Here is a 24,230-nt window from a genome sequence, read left to right as displayed (position 1 = left end):
AGTCTGGGCTTTTCCTTCAAGGAGATTCGTCCAAAACACGGAAGGGGAAATTAACTAATTAACTACTAATTAACACCCGTAGTTAATGCTAATTAAACGAATATAGCAAAGGCTTAAATTGTGGCACTATTTTACATTTGCTACCTTTCAGAAACTTGAACAATCGGTAGTTACATTCAGTTAGGGCGTTTGCGCTGTTTTACGACTGTTACGACTGACGTACGGCAGAAGCCGTAATCGGACGCAACGTGGAGTTGTTTACTACCCCTGACAGCCGTCTCGGTTTTTAAAGACCGATGTAGACCCTCAGTGTAGCGTACACCCGCTGGAAAGTGCATTTTGTGGAAGAAATGGGGAAGCCAAAGAAAAAGAGTGAGTGACAAAGTGCTCTGAATATGTGGAATAGCTTTTTTTGAACTGAGCAGGATGGCTGTAGCTCGTTGCTAATGCTAACTGCAAATCTGCCTCCGTCACATTGCATGATGACAGAGGTATGAAAAAGTTAGTCATGCTGTTGCCTCAATCAATCCATTTATTGAATATTGAGTCTGTGACCGTGCTTGCTCTCAATATAATCCCATGTAAATAACAGCTGAAACTCCCATGATTCTACAGTGAAGTTCTGAAAAAAGAAGTAATCTGACTACTTTGATTGTTGCAGGTGATCTCAGCCGAGCTGAGCTGATGATGATGACAATTGCTGATGTCATCAAGCAGCTGGTTGAAGCCCACGAGGAGGGAAAAGACATCAACCTCAACAAGTAAGTCTTGTCTGTAATCACTGTAGATCATACCACACACCCAGAGCCTTTCATTACACTCACATGCTAATTGTATGGATGGAAACTAGTGCTGTGCTCCAGATTGCATCAGAAATAATATAGTGGGTTTTTTACATATTTATACGTCAGTCAGTGGATTTAATGCAATGCTGAAGAATTATAAACACTTGGAATTAGCTTTATAAAGCAACTGGCAGTCAACTGTTAGTTTCTACTGATGATAATTTGCTGATTGTGGAATTTGGCTTTCTTGTAATTTTTGTCAAAGATGCAGCTGTTGGTTGCAAATGCTTTCAAGTGTCTTTCAAGCTGAGCTTTGTCTTCCTGTGCATTTATACTAAGAATATTATCTAGTATCGAATATTTTCATCGTATCTTTTGTTTTGTTTCGGACGTTTGTGCAAGACGGTTTATTTTGTAGATCATTTTAAAACGAATGCAGTCTTATTCAACAGCCCTCCGATAAATGCTCCCTTCACAGAGGTCATGATGTGTTTGATGAATCTGTTCTAGAGAGGTGTAAATTCACCTGTGTGGTCATTTTGGAGGATCTAAGTTTGTGGTGTTGTGGAACTGTGTTACATTATACAGGTTTTTTTCTATTACGTACCCCAACCTCAAATGATAGACATACCTGCCAGTATAACATAGTGCAGTATTTATTTCCCTCCTTTCATTCCTGTGGGTATTTGCCTGAGGAAGACCTGTAGTTGGATGAAACATTGCTACAAAGATTAATCCAGTGTGCAGCTAGTTCCTGTTTTGACCCCTGAATAATGTATGTATGAGCCAGGAGCGGTCATTAGTGTAAGAAATATTGGATATAGTATGGGAACTATAAGATACTTTAGGCTAGTCATCTCAATGCTGTAACTCACCCCAGGACTACAAATGATTAGAAAGATCCTCTCCTAATACCATGTACACCAGACCATACTATTTTTCTTTCTTCCTTCAATTCTTCTCTGTTTTTCAAAAGAGTGAAGACTAAGACTTCGGCCAAATACGGACTTGAGGCCCAGCCTCGCTTGGTAGACATCATCGCAGCTGTTCCACCACAGTATCGTCGTGCTCTGGTGCCCAAGCTAAAGGCCAAACCCATCCGCACTGCCAGTGGGGTATGTACCCCTCAAGCGCCTTTTCTGATAAACTGACCCGGGGTCAGCAGAGTAACGCTGAGCTGTGTAAGATTAAAAACTACAGCGTACTGAAAGAGACGGTGAGACTGTTTTTGGACAGATGATTTTTAGGAATGTGTCAAAATTTGAGCCAGTAAAAGATTCCTTATTAATGATGCATCAATAAAGGAGTTAAATAATCAATGAATATGTCTTTGTCACAGATTGCAGTTGTGGCTGTGATGTGCAAACCACACCGATGTCCCCACATCAGCTTCACAGGCAACATCTGTGTGTAAGTGTTGCTTGGCTTTCTAAGTTGCAGATAATTAATTACATTTATTTAAGATTTATTTGTTGTTTTTTTTGTAGATATGAGCATATAATAGGTATGTTAATTCATGTACAGAAGGGCAAGTTAAATGACCAATTCTGCAAAAAGCGACATGGAACCCCCTCAGGAGCAGTTTCATTTATCTTTGCTTACGTGTACAGTTTTGTAATATGTTACTTGATTTATTGTTCTTCTGCTCAATGCGACTCGTACATCACCTTCTCCTCTGGCAGCTACTGTCCTGGCGGACCAGACTCTGACTTTGAGTACTCCACACAGTCTTACACCGGCTATGAGGTAAGGTAGTTTAATTCTGCCTCAGCATCCAAAGAGGACCACCATTCTGTTGGTTTTCAGGCGCACAGTAATCTTCTCTGTTAGCTCCTCTGTAAATTCATCATTGCATCTTTTGCATTAGTATGAATTAACTTTGACTTTGAAGATATTGCTTATTTTGAATCGTTTTTGTCCCTCTCGCTTCCTGATAGCCGACATCCATGAGAGCAATCCGAGCCCGTTACGACCCCTACCTTCAGACCAGACATCGGGTGGAGCAGGTCAGAATAATACTGCAGTTTTTAGTGTTTCCGATAGCTTGGCATCACCATCACACAACATTTAATTTAGTTTACTACCTCTTTTTTTTTTTTTTTTTTTTAGTGGCTTTTTCCTACACAGTCAAAATATGTGCATGATGCTAAAACCACCGTTTCTCTAAATCAGCTTCTGTGCACTGAGAGTCCGCTTGCATACATGTTTAAATCACTGGTAATATATTTAGTATACAGTAATGAGTGTCGTGGCTTTTACCCGCCTGCCAAAACCTGACCCCAATCACGCCATTGCTTGAATTTATGCCCACATTAGTCTAATGCAGCAGAGAGAAAGAAAAACACTCATTAAACAGTTCATGCAAAAATGTTACGTCTGAATCTCAATTTGCTGCAATTTCCATCCTTTTCATCGAGCTGTGGCTGTTGGAAGAGAGTTTTATGTGCAGTTGCTGCTTGAAAAGTATAATTCCAATTTGTTTTGCTAACATAATGTGTTCAAACGTAATTAGCGTTATTGTAGAAAACTTATCTCAGTGCACCTCACTGCTCTTTACTGTACTCCCAATTACTATGCCTCAGTATTACCAAACCGCACTCAAAGCTTCTGTGCTCTGTGTGTGACGTGCAGCTGAAGCAGCTGGGTCACAGCGTGGACAAGGTGGAGTTCATCGTGATGGGCGGGACGTTCATGGCTCTGCCCGAGGAGTACAGAGACTACTTCATCAGGAACCTGCATGACGCCCTGTCGGGACACACCTCCAACAATGTGGCCGAGGCCGTCAGGTACTCAGCGAGGCTTCGGCCAGTGTCCTCCCCCGTGTCCTCCCCCGTGTCTCGTGTCAGTCAAACGTAACATAACGGTTAGCAACTGCTTCTGTGAGACAGTAAACGCATCACAAGGTTAACGACAGTGACCGGAACGGGATAGAGACAGAGTAAAGAGGATGCAGTGTTGCTGTGATGGTGAGAATCTTTTAGTGCAATTGATGGTTTGGGAAATATTGTACTTTTTGCTCAACTACAATTAGTTTATCTTTTACAGATTAAGATTTTAACACACAAAATATATGAAGAGTTTGTAAAATGTGTAGAATGCAAGAACAGCTGACATGTTCAGTCCATTGAGAGAAAAAGAATCGTCACGAAAAGATTCAGTGCTTTTACTTTTTTGATTATTTTAATTCATCTTAAATAATTTTAAGGTTTCAACTGTCGGTGCAGAACAAACATTGTGACTGTGTTTCTTACTATTTTGAGAATTTTAAAAAGCCAAACGATTTGTTGATGGAAAGAATAACCAGCAGATGAATCCATTATGAAAATAATCATTAGCTGCAGTTTGATACAAAATGGTTCAAAATGACCTCAACCAACCACAACAGTGAAATCCTGCTTTAAGTTACTGCTTGAGTAATAATAATCTACTGGTACGACATTCACAGGCCATTTTTCTGCATCGAGTACTTTTACTTGTAGTACTGGGAGGACATTTTTGTGATTATACTTGGCATACTTCTGCTTAAGTAGTTCCCCTTGAGCCCGGCTTTTATTTTATTGCTGGTCTTCTTTGCTGCCTTTTACATTTGAACTGCTAAGTACCATATATCTGAGAATATTTAACAGGATTCTCCACCAGAGTGAGCTATTCCACCATACGCAGCATTTCCCCAACATTGACTCATTTAGCTTTCCCTCTACTGCTGGCCAGTTTTCCCCCACTGCCAATACTATGAGACAGTCACAAACCCTCATCAAGATCAACCTCAAATCAACTAGAAAGTTCGAGCTAATGAATAAGGTCTCATTGTGAATGGCAGTGTGACCATTTGTTTTTCTTCCCAAATGTTAAGGCACCAAAAAACTATTATTTTCATTATCAATTCATCTGTAGATTATTGACTGTTACTCAATGTGTTTTCTAGTTTATACACATACATGGAACATACACTGGAACCACTGAAAGTATGGATTTTTTTCCTTGGTTAAATGACTTGAATAATTATTATCACAAAAGGTCTTTCAGCAAATCCATCAGCCCTTGCGTCAGCCCTACTAAGTTCATGCCCCCTCCTCTAATTTATTTAACAATATTCTTGGCTTTTTTTTTTTTTTTTTTTTTACACACAAATGATAAAAAACACTGACCATAATGAAGACCTCAGTCTAACATCCCCGTTCTCACCCTCCGAACTATTTCCAAGCATGATGTGCTTACATTACCTCCACCCCACCCCTCTTTCCAATCAAACATTCCTCAACTAAACGCCAAGCGTCCTGCAGGAAGTTAATATATGATGATGATGATGACGATGATCTCCACAAGAGGAAAATAAATGAGGCTACTCTCAATAAGTCCTCGTCAGTTACTACAATTGTTTTTTTTCTCATTTACCTAACCAGGCCAGCTTTGAATGAAATTGTCCAGATGTCCGCTCACTGTGGAGGAGTAGCAACTTTTTCAGATGACTTGAGAGAAAGATTCAAAGTAGAAATACCCATTTGTTGGACACTCAAAGATGTCTTACAGACGATTTGAACAAATAGGGGCTTTTTTTTTTTTTTTAACAGGGCAGAGGCTGTTTGTTTGTCTGCAGGGCCTATGTAATTCCCTAAAGCCCGATAAGACCTGAGAGGCCAGTTTGTGTGAGTGTGTGTCTCTTCCCGTATGTGTATGGGTTCACCGTGGGTGTGAGTTTGCCTGCATTTGCCCTGCTCCGTTATCAGAATTCTTCGTTCAGATAGTAAGATTGCAGTAATTGTGGAGGCTGCTGCTTAGTTTGTGGAGGAAGAGGCACTTGGTTTGGCCGTGGACAGGACTTATCTGTGTGTGTGTGTGTGTGTCGAGGAGAGTGTGCGTGCACGATGCTCACGTCTCTGTTTCTCACCATGCTCACGCATTCTTGATCTGATCATAGCGGTGAGACACCTCGAGATAATCGCCTGAGATAATAGACTTTTTATTGATTCATCTCATACAAGCTGATCATCCTCCCTGGAGCATAAACTCCTGTAATTGGTGTAAATCAGCCAGCAGCACTGTAGAAGATGGACATTTATTGCCACAGATACAGAATCAGAAGGAATATTAGCTGGCATGAGGGGAGCTGATGGTCAGCGGAGCAGCTGAAGTGGAGAGAATGACAGCTGGCTAGTGTGCCGGGATGAGATTCGTCTGGTCGCTCACTTGTGTTATTATTATTTTTTTTTTTTGCTATTTCAATCAGTGACTCAAATAAGTTTAGAAGTAGATGTGGAGTCGGATTCAGGCTAGATGTCTTGAGATTACATTTAAAGATCGACGAAGGCTTGTGCTGCGTCACCTATTGCCAGTTTCTACTTCTGGCTGCTTCTGTTATTGCTTTATTTCTTCTTCAGCCAGCAGACGCAGTTTCCATTTTCCATTCTCGGTCACGCAAGCGTGCACTTAAAACTTGCGTAGTGATCAGCAGCAGAGGTGTAAGGTCGGCCTGCTGTTGAGGATTCAGTGTGCTCGGTTTGATGATCACACAATGTCCATTTTACCGCATATTTTACTCGAAACTATCTTATTGGGAAAGGAGGACAACAAGCTGTAAGCACAGCACTGACATATCAGCACCACAGTCGTGGCTTCTAAATCACTGAATCGTCAAGTATTTATTTGCTTTAGATGCAAGGTAAATACTTCCAATGTCTCACTTAACATTTTTCGCATCACAGACATGTTTGCTATCATCAGTTTCTGTTGTTGCCTTCCTGTTGTCCTGTTAATGTGAGGTTGGCGTTTATGGATAATGAGCCTTGCAAACTCGCAGCATGTCAGTTGGTGTTGCTAAACTCTAGTTTTCTCTCTCGCAGGTACTCCGAGCGCAGTAATACCAAGTGTGTGGGAATCACCATTGAGACACGGCCTGACTACTGCCTGAAGAAACACCTCAGTGACATGCTGGGCTACGGCTGCACCCGGCTGGAGATAGGAGTCCAGAGCGTCTACGAGGACGTGGCCCGCGACACCAACAGGTCAGTAGGTCGGGAGTGGGATGGCGAGAAGGAAGCGGACATAGTGTGACGGCAACCGCTCTGGTGCTGTGTGATGTGCATATGCGCGGTTGAGTTAGTGTGCCTGAAGGTAAAAATGTGTGATTCTTCCAGAGGCCACACGGTGCGAGCTGTGTGCGAGTCCTTCCACCTCTCGAAGGACGCTGGCTTCAAAGTAGTCGCCCACATGATGCCAGATCTGCCTAACGTGGGCATGGAGAGGGACGTGGAGCAGTTTATTGTAAGTTTTCACAAACATGATTTGTCATTATTCCTAACATTTCATATTCTACAGAAATGTACCTTCAGGAGTAAGAGAGGGTTGGGAAGTTCTTTTGTTTTGTTTTTTTCTACCTCGCTCTGTTGAGCCGATTATCTCTCGCCGGCCTTTTCCGGCTGCCAGGCCTCTATTTGTACAAACATACCGCTGTCCCAACACAGTTTGTTTAGCTAGTCTTAATCCACTTATGGCTAACTGTGGGACTGCTAATGAGGTTTTTTTTTTTTTTTTTAATTATTGAGATTTATGTAACAAAACCATGCATACACCCATGCATTTGTGTATCAAGTGAAAATGAATGGTTAAGCATATTTCTGTCTTTGTGCATGCATAGAGCTTTGGTCATGAATGTGTACAGTATTATGCATCAAGCGCCGGATGAAATGTGTGCGTCCTCGCGTCACATATTTATCATCTAACTCATCTATTCTGGGTTTGAAAACTCCTCTGCGGGCTGAAAACCGTTTGGATGGACATCGCGTATTAATTGATGCACAAATATAGTCTGTTTTATATATATAGTCCTTTTTGGGACTTCTTCCTTCTTTGGACAGTTAAATAGTTTAGATACAGACAGGGATGCTGGAGGGGAGACGGGGGGGGATGATCAAACGATGATTTGCAACAAAACGACTGAAAAAGACTTCAGGCTTAAAATAATACCAGAAAAGTTACCAAGCACCAAGTTGATCATTAAGTTAATTGTTTGTGACATTAGCAATCATTTGCCTGGTGTCAGGGTGCGTCATCACTACTTATCTCACAGTGGTATAGTAACAACTAAGTCCTATATGTAGCATCTTAAAATAGAAACGGAAAAGCCGCGGCAGTCACTCATAGTCCCAACTGTGATGCGATTCAAAAGAAAATCCTGTCAGATGTCTCTCAACAGCAGGCTCACTTTACAGCTCTGATTGGGAACACAGCTAAAATATGAATGCGCGGGATCAGACAATGCTCTTTCCCAACACGCCTGACGGCAGGATGTAAATGGCGACTCAGTTTGAGGCTGTGCGCAATTTCGGCAGAAAGTGATTAAAAACACAATGAAGGAAAAGAAAATATATTTCTGTACAAGTGGCACTCCGAAGCAGTCCTGTGACTCTTATCAAAAGCTCATCTCAGAAGCAGCAGTTGTCACAATCTCTCTCTCTGTTGCCTGATAATTCGGGTGTTTCTGTGCTTTGTAGTAGCTGGTGATTGCTGGCAGCGTGGTTGTACACACTTTTAACACTTTTTAGTGCAGAGGGGGGAAAACGTAGCTTTTGTAAAATAATGACAGAAGTCCGGTCGGCCACTGTGTGGCAGTAAAGTACATTTTTTTAGTTAAGTCGGAAGATGAATACCAGTTTCAATTTGAATTTTGACCTGATGTTGCGAGATCAACAACGTTAAAGGATCAACAAAGAGATAATTTTTCACCTTCAGAAGGACATGACGGTGTGTGGCAAACTATAGTAGTCAACCTGCTGCAGGTGTAAGAGGAAATGTCAGGGGAATACCAAAGTCTTCTTCTGGGGACCATTAATGCTCTCTGGTAGAAGAACAATGGAATGGAGACTATTCCTAAAATACCTGAACCATATTAATTATTATATATGATCAACATATATGATGATGCTAATGTAGCCATGATAAGCTAATATTGGCTGCTCTGTTGGTTAAGTTGTAATTAAAACACATTGTACTTTAGGTGGTCATGGACACCACGAAAGGACAGAACAGAGGTTTAGAGAGCTAAGACTCAGAGAAACCAAAATGTCTGGCCCACTGCTGACCAGATGTCAACACAGTTTGGATGTCTAATGACCGAAAGAAGGAGTGTGTTGTCTCATTGATTTTCCTGAAAACGCTGGATTGGATGCTGGAGGTATTTAGAGTTGTGTGGAAGCAAAGGACTATTTCAGGTTGTTTTGATGTGATTTCGTTAGAGGAAAGTAGCAGTGTAGTGTACAGCAAGGCAGGCGTTTAGGACACCTAATTTTCTGAGCATCAACCGCTTTTTTCACAGAAAAAAAAAAATGAAGTTGTGGAATAGAGTCTGTGTCTTCCTGCAGATTTGTTACATTACCCCTGTGCGTGTGTCTGTGTCGTACCGATCCACGTCTGTGTGCGAATGTGTGTTTGATGGTAATGTTGAGGGCAGCAGCAGGTCGGCACAGTGAGAGGAGGCAGATTAAATGTGTATCTGGCCCTCAGAGTCTCTTTTCTTTGCTTTCCTGTAACGTTCCCCTGTCAGCTCTCCTCTCCCCAGACCTAATTTCTTTCTTTGTCTCTTCTGTCTGTGCACAGTCTCAATATTTTCTCTCTCCCATCTCTTTGTTTGTCTCTTTTCCCCAGTGCTTTTCTCTTGTCTCCATTATCTTTTCACCGAATCTTTTTCTTCTCTTTCCTCTCCTGTCGTAACTTTTCACTTGATGCTTGCACTCCTGTCACAGTCTCTCTTCTTTCCATCTCTCCTGTCACTTCATCCAAACCCACTCTTGTCTCTGCTCCTCTCCCCTCCTCTCTTATCACGCTGACACTTTCAGATCGTACAACTTACGCGTTGTCTCCCCTTCGCTCCTCTTCATCGCGTCTAATCTTCCATGGCATATTTCGTGCTAGTGAGTGGCAAAAATATGCAGGATCTCAAAACATCTCCACTCTAGGATCCAAACTATGCATCTCAGGATTTCTTTCGTGGAATCCAAAAAAAAAAAAAAAAACTCCACCGCCACACTTCACACGCAGGGTGCATCCCGAGAGGAAGACAGACAGTGAAAGTAGCGGAAAATATTCGAAAATCATCATAATCATGGGACGCATTTAGATTCTGCAACTCCAGGATGCCTAAAACTCTGTGGAGTTTTGACCAACTAGTGTTGTTATGGAGCAGTATTTCAGGAGCGGGCCCATTTTAGTTGTATCATGCATTTTAGATATTAAATAAACTGGCTTTGCAAATGATTTATGAAGGAGGAAGTGCATTTAACATGATTGTTAGACCTCAGGGGATAAAAACAATGCATTTTGGCAAGAAACACTGAATGAGACAATAACTTTTGTTTGTTTACAAGAAAACTCCACTGTGCATCTTTAACATTTCCCCTAAATGAAACATCTGGATGAATATTTATCTCTGACTGAGCAAAATCTTTGTGGTAATAATTTTTACCCATAATTGTGCAGCCTGTCCCACACAAAGACTACAGCTGCTCCCTGACCCTTAAAAGGATTAAGCAGGAAAATCTTATGAATGGCCCGTATGAATAAAAAAAATAATAAATAAATAAATTCCAGCCTATAGATTTTGTTTGCTTGCAGCGTCCAATTTGATGAGAATGGGAAGCAAATGATGCGAATGTGACGCAAATAGAAGCCGGGTGTTCAGCGGAGGGATGTTTACTTAAGTATGAAGCAACCTCCATGTAAATTGGTAATAATAATTCCATTCAGGTCCTCTCGGTACCAAGTTCTTCACTACTGGCTGGCAGCTTTTCTGTGGCATTAATCACATTTATTCAAACATGCTGCCTTCTCAGTCATTATTTGTCGCTCGTGTGTATTGTCCTGGTTAACCGGGATGACAGACCAGTTTAGAAGCCGCACAGGGCAGCAGCGGGGAGAACGTTGCATCCTCCTTGTGTCTATCACGACTGTCCTGATAATGAAATTCGATTACAACTTCCTCCTAGCCCGAGATCCTCTCTCACTTATCTCTTGCGTGCAGATGCTTTCTGTCCCCGAGGGAAGCATTCTTAACAGGGTTCCTCTCCACCGACTAACAGGAGCTCTGACATGTGATCCAAGATGGAAGCAGGTGCAAACTCTGCTGAATAGTGTCTAGTCCCCTTCTTTTGGTATCAAAACATTGCTGTTTGTCAGATTGCCCCCCCCCCCCCCCCCCTCCCTCCCTCTGTCTCTCCCCTTCCCTCCCTTCAGGTTTAGCGCAGGGCCATGTGGAACGTGTCCTCATGTGATTATGAGCTGTGACGAGAGAGATTAGAAGATACTGATAATGCGGCCTATTTTGGAGAATGTGCCTGGATTCCAGATCTTCACGGCTCTGCTCACGATAGTTAGTTCAGAGGGGAGGAGAATGACTGGAAATCACACTAATTCCCTTCACTGCACTCAGTCAGACGGCAGAATTTGTTTCCTTCAATTGAATAACTGAGCACTTTGTGCCGTCTTTCTGATATCTGCTTTGTACAAGCTCTAATGGATGTCTGCTTTTACATGTAGAAGTCAGTGCCTTTGCAAATGAGCCCTTTCTTATTGAATTCTGATACATTTCTCCAATGCCATCTCATCTCATCTCCTCTATTTCGCTTCTTTCATTCTTTTTTCCCCAATTTAAAGAGGCTATGCAGGTATGCTATCTGTTAGCATCACAGTTAAATTTAACACACTGCAGATATAGCAGCGTACATGTCCAGTAAATGAATTCATTGTCGTTCTTCATGTTGCAATACTTACGTCACTAGTGCTATTTCATTGAGAAAGAAGCTGTGGCTTGGACGCTGAGAACGTCTGACGTGGATCTATGCGTTTCTTGCAGGAGTTTTTTGAGAATCCAGCGTTCAGACCCGATGGTTTGAAGTTGTACCCAACACTGGTGATCCGAGGCACCGGTCTGTATGAGCTGTGGAAGACGGGCCGGTACAAGAGCTACACACCCAGTGCCTTGGTGGACCTGGTGGCCCGGATCCTGGCACTGGTGCCGCCCTGGACGCGAGTGTACCGGGTGCAGAGGTGATTATTTCTCTTCTTGTTGGCATATGATGGTAGTGCAGGTGATTTTTATTTTGATTTCTTTCTCCAACAAAACGCATTGTGTGTAATGGCTCCTCCAACTTCTTTTAGTGCTAAACTGCTTTGCGAATTATTCTTAAAAAAAATGGAGTCTTAAAGTTAACACAGATGTTTATACATTTCTTCTAACGTAGCCAACAGGAGCTATTTTTATCCTTTAAGATGTTCATCAATACAGCCCCAGGTATAGAGTTATTTTTATATGTTTGCAGCCAATCATTTCATGTATCATCTGTCTTTTCCTTGCTTCCTGCTCTCGTGCTGCACATCAGGGACATCCCCATGCCGCTGGTGAGCTCCGGAGTGGAGCACGGCAACTTGAGAGAGTTGGCACTGGCCAGGATGAAGGACATGGGCACTGAGGTGAGAAGCCAACGCCTCTCAAATTAGTCTAAAAGACAGCGCGTCAGCTTATTTTGAGTTGGGGAAACGAATGGACTTTTCAAGCTGGGATGCGATCCAAATTGGTAAAGTAGAACTCCGGTGCTGCTGGCTGGGTGTCACAATGATTTGCATTCATTTCTTTAAAAGAGTAAAACGACGCATTGAAATACCTGCCAATTATAGTTTAGGACTTTTGGAGCATAGAAGTCCCCCACATTTATTGAAAGTAGATAATTCAGCCTGCAAACACCAGACCAGGGAGGGGGGGGCACCTAACAGGCTCAGCAGCACAACACCTGAGGCAGATATCAGTGGCAGCTTCTGCTCTGTTCCCACTACCAGTAAAACTTTTTGCTTGCCTCTACTTTGTCCTTTGTACCTTTTTTATCGCATTATTCATTATTAAAGACAGTATTCATTAAAATCTCTTTGTACAGGCAGACTGGTGGCAACCATCTCAGATGTGTTACATTTCATGTCCCGCACTTTGTTTCCACCAAACAGTATCTTGTGAGTTAAAATTATTCGACCTAGTTTTCCGCAGAGTTTCTGGCTTGCAGCTTGCGAGTTGCCAAGCAGATGTACTGTACTGTACATGCCAAAGATTCCACCAGGTTTTTTTTTTTTCTTTCTTATTATTTGTAGTTCATCCGTGTAACCGAAAGTCTTTTTAAAGTAAGATCTGATATCATATCTTATGATCTTATGATAGCAGTTCTCATTGATTTGGCAACACTTGTGGTTACCGTGGTAACAGTAAGCATCAGCTAAGTAAACAGTATGGTTGTTAACTCACAGTACGGTAACATTACATTAATTGCTGCATTATTTCGTCTGAAAAGAATGGTAAGCCCTCCACTAGCAATTAAAGCTACTATAATGGAGAGGTATTCACTGACTGTTAATGCACTGAGTGGGTATTGCTTAAAAAAAGGACATAAATAGAATTAAAAATGAGGTCTAATTTTTTTAGAAAATCTGAAGTGACTATTAAACACGTACAAATACAATAAGACTGATGTGTGTGTTATATTTCAAACAGCCTTTTCTTCAGGACATCCCAAGATTCCCAAGACTTTCTAAACTGATTTGAGCCATGTGAATGTTTCTCTGTGTGCAGTGTCGAGACGTGAGAACTCGGGAAGTGGGCATTCAGGAGATCCACCACAAAGTTCGGCCTTACCAGGTGATGATGGAGCGCATCCCTGGAGACGGAGATCAGTGGATGAAATGTTGTGTTGTTTTAAGATGCTAATCGTAGAAAAAGGCTTCTATTCATGAAATGGCTCGTGTTCTTTATGCAACCGCTCCATTTAATAACAAAGATGAGTGTGTGTGTTCAGGTGGAGCTGGTGCGGAGGGACTACGTGGCTAATGGCAGCTGGGAGACCTTCCTCTCCTACGAGGATCCGGAGCAGGACATCCTGATTGGCCTGCTGCGCCTGCGTCGCTGCTCCCCGCAGTCTTTCCGTCCGGAGCTCAAAGGAGGCGTGTCCATCGTCCGCGAGCTGCACGTTTACGGCAGCGTCGTCCCCGTCAGCAGCCGAGACCCCAGCAAGTTCCAGCATCAGGTGGTTATACACTCACACACCCTGACCCTACATATAAGGCACTGTGATTACTTACCAAGCTTTGAATCCGATGCCCGACACCGTAAGACATCACTCCCAACCTGCATTTTCTTTGGCCCACGAGATACTGGAAAGGTTTAAGACTGAAATTAACCACAAAATGTTGATTCTGATTTCTGACAAAGCAGCGCTCTTTAGCTGTTCTTTTTCCTGATTCTTGTCTAGGGTTTTGGTATGATGCTGATGGAGGAGGCGGCGAGAATCGCCAGAGACGAACATGGCTCCAGCAAATTGGCCGTTATCTCAGGTGAGAAACAAAGCTGCAAAAGAGAGCATTGATTACCTGTTGTCTGCAGAGAACCCAGTGAAAGTACACTAGACTTTGAAAGTATCCAGCTGAAAAGCCCCTCGCTTCAATCCTCCCTCCCTAGTGCTGTGGAAAACTAAGGTCATGCAATATGAGTGCAGGGGAGGCAGGCAGGTCATCCAGTCATCATGAAATGACTGGACAGGGTTATAATAAGTCTGCAACAGCCACGATACCAGCTTTTGGTTTTTTTTTCATTTTATTAATTGCTGTCGGAATGTAAAGAGAATTTCAATAAATATCAAAAGTGTTTTAAAAATGCATTGCCTACCCTAGCTATCACGTCTTTAAAATATCAGCTCAAAAACTGAACGTTGTAACATAATAAATTACATTTTTAAGATGGTTTATAGAGACGTATGCATTTGCTTTACTTAGAGTATTTGCTCACCAAATCGGTAGCAGAGTGAAGTTGTGCCAGAAACCGACAGAGATCAGGACCTGAAGGGTCATTTCAAACGTTTCATGGCCGTTGCACTGCCATGAAAATAGGGCCCGACACCTCAAATTCCACCAGCCAAATTATAATGATAATGTAAAGCAGCTATGTTACATTTTTGACTGTTTAATTTCAGTGGTTGTCCTCTGCCTCGTCCCTCTTGGTAAATGTTGTGGTGTGTTTTGCAGGTGTAGGAACAAGGAACTATTACAGGAAGATGGGCTATGAGTTGGAAGGACCGTATATGGTGAAAGACCTGAATGGACTTGAAATGAACTGAACCCGGACAACGTTTTTACGTGGACACTGGATCCAAATACACACACTCGCACACATTATTCTACAGTACGTTTGTTGAAACTTGTTCTGTTTTATCGGCGTCAGAGGAGATGATGGCCGGGGTTTTCCGACAGTCCGTGCTATTTTAGCGGCACAGGTAAGGAGATGGTGTAAGAATAAAGTTATTTGGGTGCATCTTGCGGATGAGGTTTTGTGTTAAATTTGAGATGCAAACGCTCTTAACTGTTACAGTAAAAAACCTCTTTTTACCCTAAACAAAAACACAAATGAAGGCATGTTGGTATGGATAGCGCTCCACATTCAAACAAATGGGTATCACTAGTGCCTTGCCAAAGATCTCAGCTTCAACAGGCAGCAACAATTCAGTTTGACAAGAGGTGAGAACAACACTGCTGAGAAGTGTTTTAATTCTACTCAATGGTGAAGAAAAATCTGAATGTCTAGGTATCCCATCAATAATTCCGTCTAGGACGGGGAAACCTGTTTAGCATCACGGTTTGAGTTAATCATGTTTATGTTGCAATTAAATAGAAACCCCATTATGAGCCAAGCGTTCGTTAATGGTTGGCAGTGGATGAATGAACAGTTGGAAGTGTCCTCGCTGGCCAGCCATTTTTGTAATTGCACAATTTTGATTTATAGGGCAGGAAATTGAATATTAGTGTTACATAAATTGCTTTTTAAAGCCCCACGGTTAATCCTGTTTCTCGTTTTTTTTTTTTTTTTTTTTTCCTTTCGTGCATTCTTCGGCTTCATGTATTCTGGTAAATTCCAGATGCTGAACATGTCACCTGACCATTTCTTCTCAAAGAATAAAGCATATCTCAGTTACATTCTTATATTCTTCCCTGTGAAGTTCCTGCCAATTATCTTTGAAAGGCATTTCAATGATTAAACCTAAACGACAGAATAGCCTAAAAGGTTTTAGCCACCGAGAAAGGTCACGTCGCAAGAGGGTTGCCCTGTAATGTATTCCCCAATGTCAAGGGTGCCAGACCTAGCGGTAGACCCTTGGTGATTGCCCTATAAGAGTGTTTTACTGGCTCATTTGACACGGCCTTTCCAATTACATCTCCATCAGTTACCTGTCTATTGAACATTGACTGAACCCTATGCTCAGCCACAGTTACTGGAAAGGGTTTGTCATTTGAAAAATAGCCACCAATAAAGCACAAAAGACCCACGCTGCGACCTGTGTCTCATAGATTCTAACTGCATGGGGCAATTGAAGCTGAACGGCCATGTGTAATTTCCTGGATGCTGCCTCTGTGTCGTGACTGTGCTGTGTGTGTTGGTGTTGCAGTCCTGACGCATCGAGGAATAGACCACGTTCAGGGTTTTTCTCCACGCTTGCTCACTCCTGCTATCACTTGTGAGATCTAAAAGGACTCTCTCCCCCCCCCCTTCCCCTACCACCACCACCACATCATTTGACGAGTCTGCGCTGGGCTGATTTGTGCTTTAGAGAAGGCAGAGTTTGGTCTAGTCTTCATTGCAACACGAGCAGAAGTATATAGCAAGTCCAGTTAAACTCTCTGGAAGTGAAGGTAACTGGGCCTGTAACCTTTTTTTCAGAGAAAAAGAATCGAGGTGATGGTGTACATATTGTGCTCCCCAAATATATGAATACTGATGACTGATTGTGGATGCCAGATATCACTTGTAGTTGTCACTTTTATTAATGCAATTAAAAGAATAAATCTGGCAATTTCAAATATTAGCCCTATTTTTTTTTTTTTTTTTACATACTGAAGGTTACTGGTAGGTAAAAAAAAAAAAAAGGGCTTAGAGTTGTTCCAGTAGATTGCAAAGTCATCTTTTAGGGCAACAAGCCCAATTGTTTAACCAGAAACGGCAATTATTTCACTCTCTTCAAAGCCACCAGACTCCATTGACAAAAGCAGTCATTTTACCTTGCAGAACCTGAGACTTGTGGTTCAGGGTTTAGGCCTTAAGGGGGGCGGGGCACTGGGATCGGGATTTGATGAGCTGCCTTTACTGCGCTGCATCCGTCAGTACAGTAATTATTGAGAAGTATTGCCTGATGATGACGCCAAGGATAATGATCATAAACACGAGGATGCTCTTATCCAAAAAGGGGTAAAGTGGACCTTTAACCCACCTGCTGGTTCACACCACGGTGGGATGTGGGAAAGATTGATCTGTTCAGTCAAGAGAATTACAGCATCATTAAGCAGCAAACTCTTGATGACAAAAGTTTAGAAACAGTTCTGTGTCATGTTGAGGCCATACTTAACGTCGTCCTCTGACAACAACTTCAGCAACTTCCAAAGGACTTGTGATTTATATGCCAAAGGCAGATGGAAACAAGTCCAATACGTTTCAAACCTTTTTTGGACTAGATGGATAAAAGAATATCTTCCTATGATGCAAGCAAGGCAGAAGTGGAATCGCACCAAGACAAACTTCAGAACAGGAGATATTGTGGTGGTGGCAGACATCAGCGCCCCTAGAGGCTCATGGGTCCGAGTAATTGATGCAAAGACTGACTCAAGAGGCGACGTTAGAAGTGTACTTCTGAAGACAAAGACACTTTAGACCGGCCAATCAGCAAAATGTCTCTTAGTTGAAGCTTCAGATTGATCAAGATTCAAGACCCACCTGAACTATAAAACTTGAAACCTTGTTGTGCATGTTTCTTGAATAGAAACTGGCTACCATGGATGGTAGAAGGAAACCATTAAACTAACAATTATGCAAGTTAAGATTTCATGTTTATTTAAATGACATTATTTTTTTTAAAATGTGATGCTGCAACACTTTTTTTCTGGGAATAATACAAAAAAAAAAAATGAAATAAGTAAGTCACTTAAGATAAAGACTGTGGCTGACTAAGAGCGATGACCAGTAATAAATGCTGTGGACTCAGCATGGATATGATCAGCAGCACTCCTCATGCTTGGCTTTAATTTCCTGTTCATGAGGCGATGGCATATTAGTGATCGTTAGTCACCGCGGGGCTTCATCCTCCTGGCCCTTTTAGTTTTCAGTGCAGGTATCACAAACGGTCTCGGGCTGACTTAACTTTCAAAAGCCTGAATACAGCAACATCCTGAAATGTAACTGAGACAAAACGAACTTCTATGAAAGTCAAAAGCTAACAAAATATTTGAAAATAAATGGTTTTAGTAAAGTATACATTTTCAAGTCATATTCAAACTCGTGTGTAATGCAAATGACACACACTAACACATCCGCAAAAGTATTTAAATACATAGAAAGAAAAAAAAAAACACCTGTACAAAGTTAGCCCTGCAAGAAGTATAGCTTAGTTTATAGTTTAAGTAAATTAGTCATTTTTATATTAACATTTTGAGGCTATATTTTGGGGTGGTGTTGAGTTGGACATTATATTACAAACACCTCTCAATATAATCCAGTCAAAGTATTTGGGAAAAAAACAAACTATGGATTCAGAAGTTACTACAGCATTGAATTGACACAGTATCTCCTTTTCTCCCTCATATTTAAGACATATGGAAGCCAAGTGAACTGTCAGATCCACGCTACGCTGATGTGTGGTACAAATACTTCAACAACTAAAAAAAAAAGCTCCGTGTCTGCAAATCAGGTCAAAATGAAAACCTAAAATAAAGCCATGATACGATGAAACCAGATAATGGGGAGTCACCAAAACGCTGCGGACCCAGCAGCAGCAGTGATCCCTTACATTTCATTTGAGCCATACATACACACTAAAATTGATTTTCTATGTCAAAGCCTTGAATGCCTGAGCGACAGCATGGGCTTACATCAAATACAGCTTGAGTGAGTCCCACTAGATCTCTGAATGGACTTGTTTGAATATAATTGCATGTTTCGTCTGCGGTGCAGTCAGGGGCTCCAATGGGTCCTCGTTTCTGGGTATTCATTCATTTGCATTTCCCTTCATGTGGTTTCCTTCTCAGTTTATGAATTGAGCTTCAGTTTCTGTGACAAAAATAGTACCTGCATAACGGCATATACGTGTACATATTTCTTACCCCCACTTCCATGTGGCAGCAAGAGGCTATTGCTCACATATGCAGGAGGCACTGCAGCCAGGGGGTCCACAGTCACAGCAGCAATGGCCATTATGGTCTCTTCGGCAAGCCCGCTGTCAGTGGGAGTCCTCTTTCAAAGCAGAGCACACTCTTGCCTCCAGCTGATCCGCTGGAGGCCGAGTGTCCGGGTTTGAGGCGAGCATGTCTAAAAGCAGGGTGCACATGGCTGGACCGGGAGGGGGTGGCAGCGGGGGCGCTCTCTTGGACTTCATGGGGATGCACAGCTGGAGGTCGCTGTTCTCCCACAAAGCTTCTCCCAGCGGCATCACCCAGCCGGAGCGGGCCTTGCATACATAGGCACCTAAAGAGGAAACACAAGGGGAGACACTGTTGAGTCGTCGTGCAGGAGGTTCCTGACTGACGGCAACAACAGACACCGCAGGGAGCCACTTGATCTCAGTGACTGTGGGAAACACGCGTATTGGAAGGAAGTGCCTACTGGTGTGACATATTTCCAGTAATTGCGAACAGAGCCCAAGAGCCCTTATGTCTACAAGTGTGTGGATGATTTTGAGAAAACACTGGCACACTCAAAATTGATTGAACTGCTATTAAACAGGAATTGTACAATTACAATAAACTAGTTTTTGTATGTAAGTAAACAGACGTTTAATTGCATTTAGTGGGAACAAAGACAAGAGTTTAAGGAAACAAACACCATTATGTTTCTTGGATGTCAGTGTGGCTGACTGGACTTCAGAAGATGGACTTCAAAGTTAAAGTACTAGAATGAGTTTCCTCTTCTTTCATTCTCACCATTATGAGATTAATTCTTCAGAGTTTTGGCTGCTGATCATTAAGAAATACAAGACTTTAATAACATAAATTGGTCATTTGTCTTTGACATTTTCTAGACTAAATGATTAATCCAAAAAAACTAGTAGATTAATGAGGAGGAAAATCATTAGCTGTATCCCTGCACTGCAGCACTTCAAAAAAAAAAAAAATGAAAGAGGATTATATGTCAGAGTAATTAAAATGCATCAATTGTTTCTTAATCTCAGGGTTCCTTTTTCAAGTTTGTAGGAGTATGATTAATTTGAATGGAGCACCGTTATTAACACATCTGTCACGCGAGTGCACGTCTGACCTAAACACTCGATGTGAAGTTTACAGTAAGAGTGCAGGACTGGCCGAGCTGAGGGCCAGCGGTGACCCCCTGACCTGACTGAGCAGAAAGCCAATGAGCGCTGGGCGTCAAGGAGAACAAATGGAAGAGGCTGTGCTTCGCTCATTGAGAATATATTCTCGCCGCTCCCCTGTCTAGCCAAGTAACTGTGTGGGCGTGTGGGTCTTGAGAGAGGATGAAGTAAAATAATGGATCATTTTGTCAGTCTGTGAAAAGCTCTCAGCTGCCTCTCCCCGTTTCCTCACTGACAAAGAGCATTGTGATTGGGGTTTGCTAAATTCCTTTTTGCTTTTTTTATATTTGAAACCACTGAATCCCCCCCCCCCAAAAAAAATAAACCATTTTCATTCAGCGTAATGGAGTATGAGTGACATAGGGAGGTTCCCCAGTACTAAATTTGGGGATAATGGTTCATATCCCTCTGCCTCCAGGTTGGCTCTGGCCAGTTTTCTGAATAAAATGAGACATCTGTATTACAGCCATTCCATCTCTCTCTGACAGTGGAGCACGGAGCACAACTGGGCCTTGCGTCCTCAACCTATTGCCACATGGAGCTCTGCCTCGGAAATAGGACGTTAAAAAAAAAAAAATAAGTGAACGAAATCACACAAATACCAACACATCTGCATCTCTGCATTATCAAAGTGATCAAAGCGTAATTGATCATCACTGACGTGGGTTCGTGTTATCGAGAGCGGCGTGTCATGACCCAAAGGCTGAATTACGTACTGTCAGCTTGTATTATAAGAAATAAAGCCAATGTAAATCCATATCAAAATGTACCTAGCATCAATCATTCATCTCTTTGCCATTTAGATCCATGATTGCACCGTCCACGCTTGATGAGTGTATGATGTATAGTATGTGACATTTTTAATATGTGCCAGTTAATTAAGTCAAAGTCGATTCAGAGCGATGCGTCATCAACCTGCCCGACCACGCGCTCAACCTTTCCAGCCTTTCTGCGAGAGCTCTGACTGGTGAGCTGGATACAGCATGACAGGCCTATGCTAATGTGTTACTCAACATGTCCCACGTGAATTCCAACAAAATCTGTATTCATATAATGGCATTTTTAATGTGCACTGCGAGTGTATATGTTCACTGCTCTAGTCCAGTTGGCACGCTGTGGTTGTTCCCACGGCTTCAGCATCAGGCACTATCAATCTCTTCGTCTCTAGTCTAGTCTGTTGACTCTCCACAGTGTACTTACCCAGTTGCTCCTGTGTGGTCCCCTCTTCCACGAAGGTGATTCTCTCCAGAACAGCCCAGAACATCACACCCAAGGAGAAGATGTCCGCCTGGGCTGTGTAGGTCAGTCCACCCCACACCTCTGGAGCCATGTAGAAGTCAGAGCCACAGGTGGAGGAGAAGTGCTGCCTGGATAGATCGCCGTTCACCAGACCCTCACTCATCTTGCTCAGACCAAAGTCTGCCACCTAGAGGTTGGAGAAGGAGATTCATTTAATTTTTTTTTGAGTGCACTGACAGAAAAACTGGCCATCTTTTTGATCATGGTCTTAATCATGAACAATCTTCAGTGAAATATTTTCTAATTCCAACTTTTCAAATGTGATTATTTCCTGTGTTTCTTTCTGTTCTATGACAATAAACTGAATACCTTTGGACGGTGTTAGACCAACAAAACAATACACCTGAATGTCAACTTGGCTTTAGGCAAAGATAAAGGAAAAAAAAAAGCTCTACAACACATCTTTTGAGTATGTATTCTATGAAAAGGGGAGCAGAGTTTTGATTTGCATGATTACCATGGCTATATTTGAATAGGAAAAGGAATTCGTCACTATATAATGTGTTCATTAGGATGTCAAAGATGAAGGTTTGCGAGGGTTATATTCTTTTTTTTTTTTTTTTTTACTTAGCATTTGAATGAAGGATTTACCCTGGAACACAGGGCTAAGCACAGTAAATTAGTTCATTGCTACGGTGAAAACCAAACCACCGTGAGAGGGAAAAAAAACAAACTAAGTAGTATGATGGTTTAACATTTTAACAGTGTGAGTTTCCTTACAAGTAGAACTGTACAAGCATACTGACTGTAGGATGATGCCAACTGATCTGACGTAAACAACATCACAACATAACAACCTGCCAACCTTGAAAACGGGGCCTTTTGGTGTCACACAGACCAGCACATTGTCAGGCTTTAGGTCTCGGTGCGTAATGCCCAGGCCATGCAGGAAGGCCACAGCACTGCAGAGCTGTTGCACCATGCTGTGGTTACGCTGGGCATCTGGTGGCCTGGAGAGCAGGTACTGATTCAAGTCGCCCCCGTCGCAGTACTCCATCACGAGCCACAGGGCCAAGCAGCGCAGGGGTCCCCGCTGGTCCTCCTCCTCTCTCTCGGCCGGTCTCTTTCTGGCTCTATTTTGAGGCCTCTGTGGAGTTGTGGGTTCGGATGCATTTGATTTCGTCTTGTCCTGGAGCTTGGCCCTGGCCTGAACCGTGTTGGTCCTGTCTTGAAGTCTACAGACAGTGTCAGTCCTCCTCTCAGTGTCGTGGCTTTTTCGTGCTCCAACTACACTGCCCTTCAGCACGCTCTCAACTAGACGTGGGGGCAGTTTGCCTGGCTTTAGGGGCTTCAGGGTCCTCGGTCCCGTCTGCAGGAGGCAGCTGTGGAGTGCAATGACATTGACATGATTTTTGGCCGTGACCCTCATGGCCCACAGCTCCTGCAGGTAGAGCTCAATACACTCTGGGTTGCTGCAGGGCAGCCGCTTGACAGCCACCTTCCGTCCTGTTTTGGCCATGTGGCCTTCAAAGACCACACCGTAGCTGCCTCGTCCGACCTCCTTCTCCAAAGTGTAGAGTTCCTCCATGTGTCACAGGAGTTGGAGCGTGATTTTAGTACTAACAAAATATAAAAACAACTAAAGTTAGCATGATGAAATGAGATGACACAGGTGTTACACTGACTGACGTTTTTACTAACAGCAGTGTAGCTGTGAAATAGCTTGCAAACTTTTAACCACTACACGTAAACAGACGTGTCGCTGACTTACGCTGACTTTACGCTACGTAACGTTACACTTCACAACTAACGTGAAGTACTGTAAGCTTGTGTGCTAGAGCTAACGTTGCTACCGCAGTTCAAATCGAAGTTAACAGTACATTGAACACATTTGGCACACAAACACCTTGAGAGTGTGTTTAAAGTGGCTTCGAGCCCATAGGACGTCAGTCTGCCATAGAATTTAAAATGGTGATGTGTATAAGTAGCTAGTTTGACGGTGAGCTAATCTTTGTAGTGTTTTTAACTTACCTACTAGACTTGAATCTGCAGTCTACTTGATTGACAAGCCTTCGCACATCATATTCAATGAGTTTTTATTTTGTATTGGTGATAAACAACTGTTGGTAAAATAGCACTGAACAAGTGGGGCACACTTCCGTATCTAAATTCGTAGCGTCCCGCTCGGTGTAAACGTGCACCGTGATTGGCTACTGAAATTCAGCCGCGCGTTGTGATTGGCTGGTAGCAGAACCCTAGAGTGTAATATGATTCAAACTGTCCAAGCAGCCACAGGCTTTCTACAGGTTGCAGCTGTTGATGACGAAATTGTCGCGTTCTGTCAGCTGTGTTTATCATTTTAATCGTACGGACGCAGACTGTTGTGTTTAGGAGCTACGGAAGAAGGCAGTGGTCAAAAGTTTCACAGGATAAAGTAATATTAGCTCAAATACAATGCTGAATGCCGTGGTTTGCAATCAACAAAAATACTGGCATTAGATTAATATCTTTATCACCATGGAGATATCTAATTTCATTTGCACTTTAGTTACAAATAGCCAAGTATGTTTCTCATAATTTTGAAATAAAATATATAGCCTGCCACCAAAAGAAACATTATAATTTTACTTAATTTTGAAGAACCTTTGGCACATTTGATCATTCAACAGGTTAGATTCCTCAGAGAAAGAGAGAATATAATACCAAGTTGGGTCTATATTTGGCCTATTTTGATAGATTCACACATTCAGACTAAAATATATGCTGCAGTGGGTCCTCAGTTTTCTGTTCTGTCAAGCATTTTGTACAAAACATGGTAGAAGGGCTGTAAATGCCAAAACTA

The 24,230-nt window shown here is 42.4% G+C and overlaps 2 protein-coding genes across 2 annotated transcripts; one reads left to right on the top strand and one right to left on the bottom strand.

Moving 5' to 3' along the window:
• Positions 1–237: 237 nt before the first annotated feature.
• On the top strand, positions 238–16,360 carry elp3 (elongator acetyltransferase complex subunit 3). The gene is made up of 15 exons (XM_070849775.1): positions 238–372; positions 662–761; positions 1,762–1,900; positions 2,125–2,195; positions 2,468–2,531; positions 2,723–2,791; positions 3,417–3,571; positions 6,626–6,787; positions 6,920–7,046; positions 11,629–11,822; positions 12,155–12,245; positions 13,387–13,452; positions 13,610–13,837; positions 14,063–14,144; positions 14,832–16,360. The coding sequence occupies exons 1-15, from the start codon at positions 351–353 to the stop codon at positions 14,921–14,923; spliced, it is 1,662 nt and encodes a 553-aa protein (XP_070705876.1). The 5' UTR covers positions 238–350; the 3' UTR covers positions 14,924–16,360.
• Positions 16,361–18,985: 2,625 nt separating this feature from the next.
• LOC139218142 (serine/threonine-protein kinase pdik1l-B) lies at positions 18,986–23,516 on the bottom strand. Its single transcript, XM_070849698.1, has 4 exons — positions 23,420–23,516; positions 22,254–23,007; positions 21,350–21,575; positions 18,986–19,308 (listed from the first exon to the last, which is right to left on the bottom strand). Exons 2-4 carry the CDS (start codon positions 22,974–22,976, stop codon positions 19,064–19,066), a joined length of 1,194 nt encoding a protein of 397 aa, XP_070705799.1. The 5' UTR covers positions 22,977–23,007; positions 23,420–23,516; the 3' UTR covers positions 18,986–19,063.
• Between the last annotated feature and the right edge of the window lie 714 nt (positions 23,517–24,230).

Source organism: Pempheris klunzingeri, chromosome 18, assembly GCF_042242105.1.
Source record: "Pempheris klunzingeri isolate RE-2024b chromosome 18, fPemKlu1.hap1, whole genome shotgun sequence".
In the NCBI taxonomy this organism is placed as follows: domain Eukaryota; kingdom Metazoa; phylum Chordata; class Actinopteri; order Acropomatiformes; family Pempheridae; genus Pempheris; species Pempheris klunzingeri.
The sequence above is the reverse complement of the archived record's forward strand: the minus strand, read 5'-3'. Positions and strand labels throughout refer to the sequence as shown.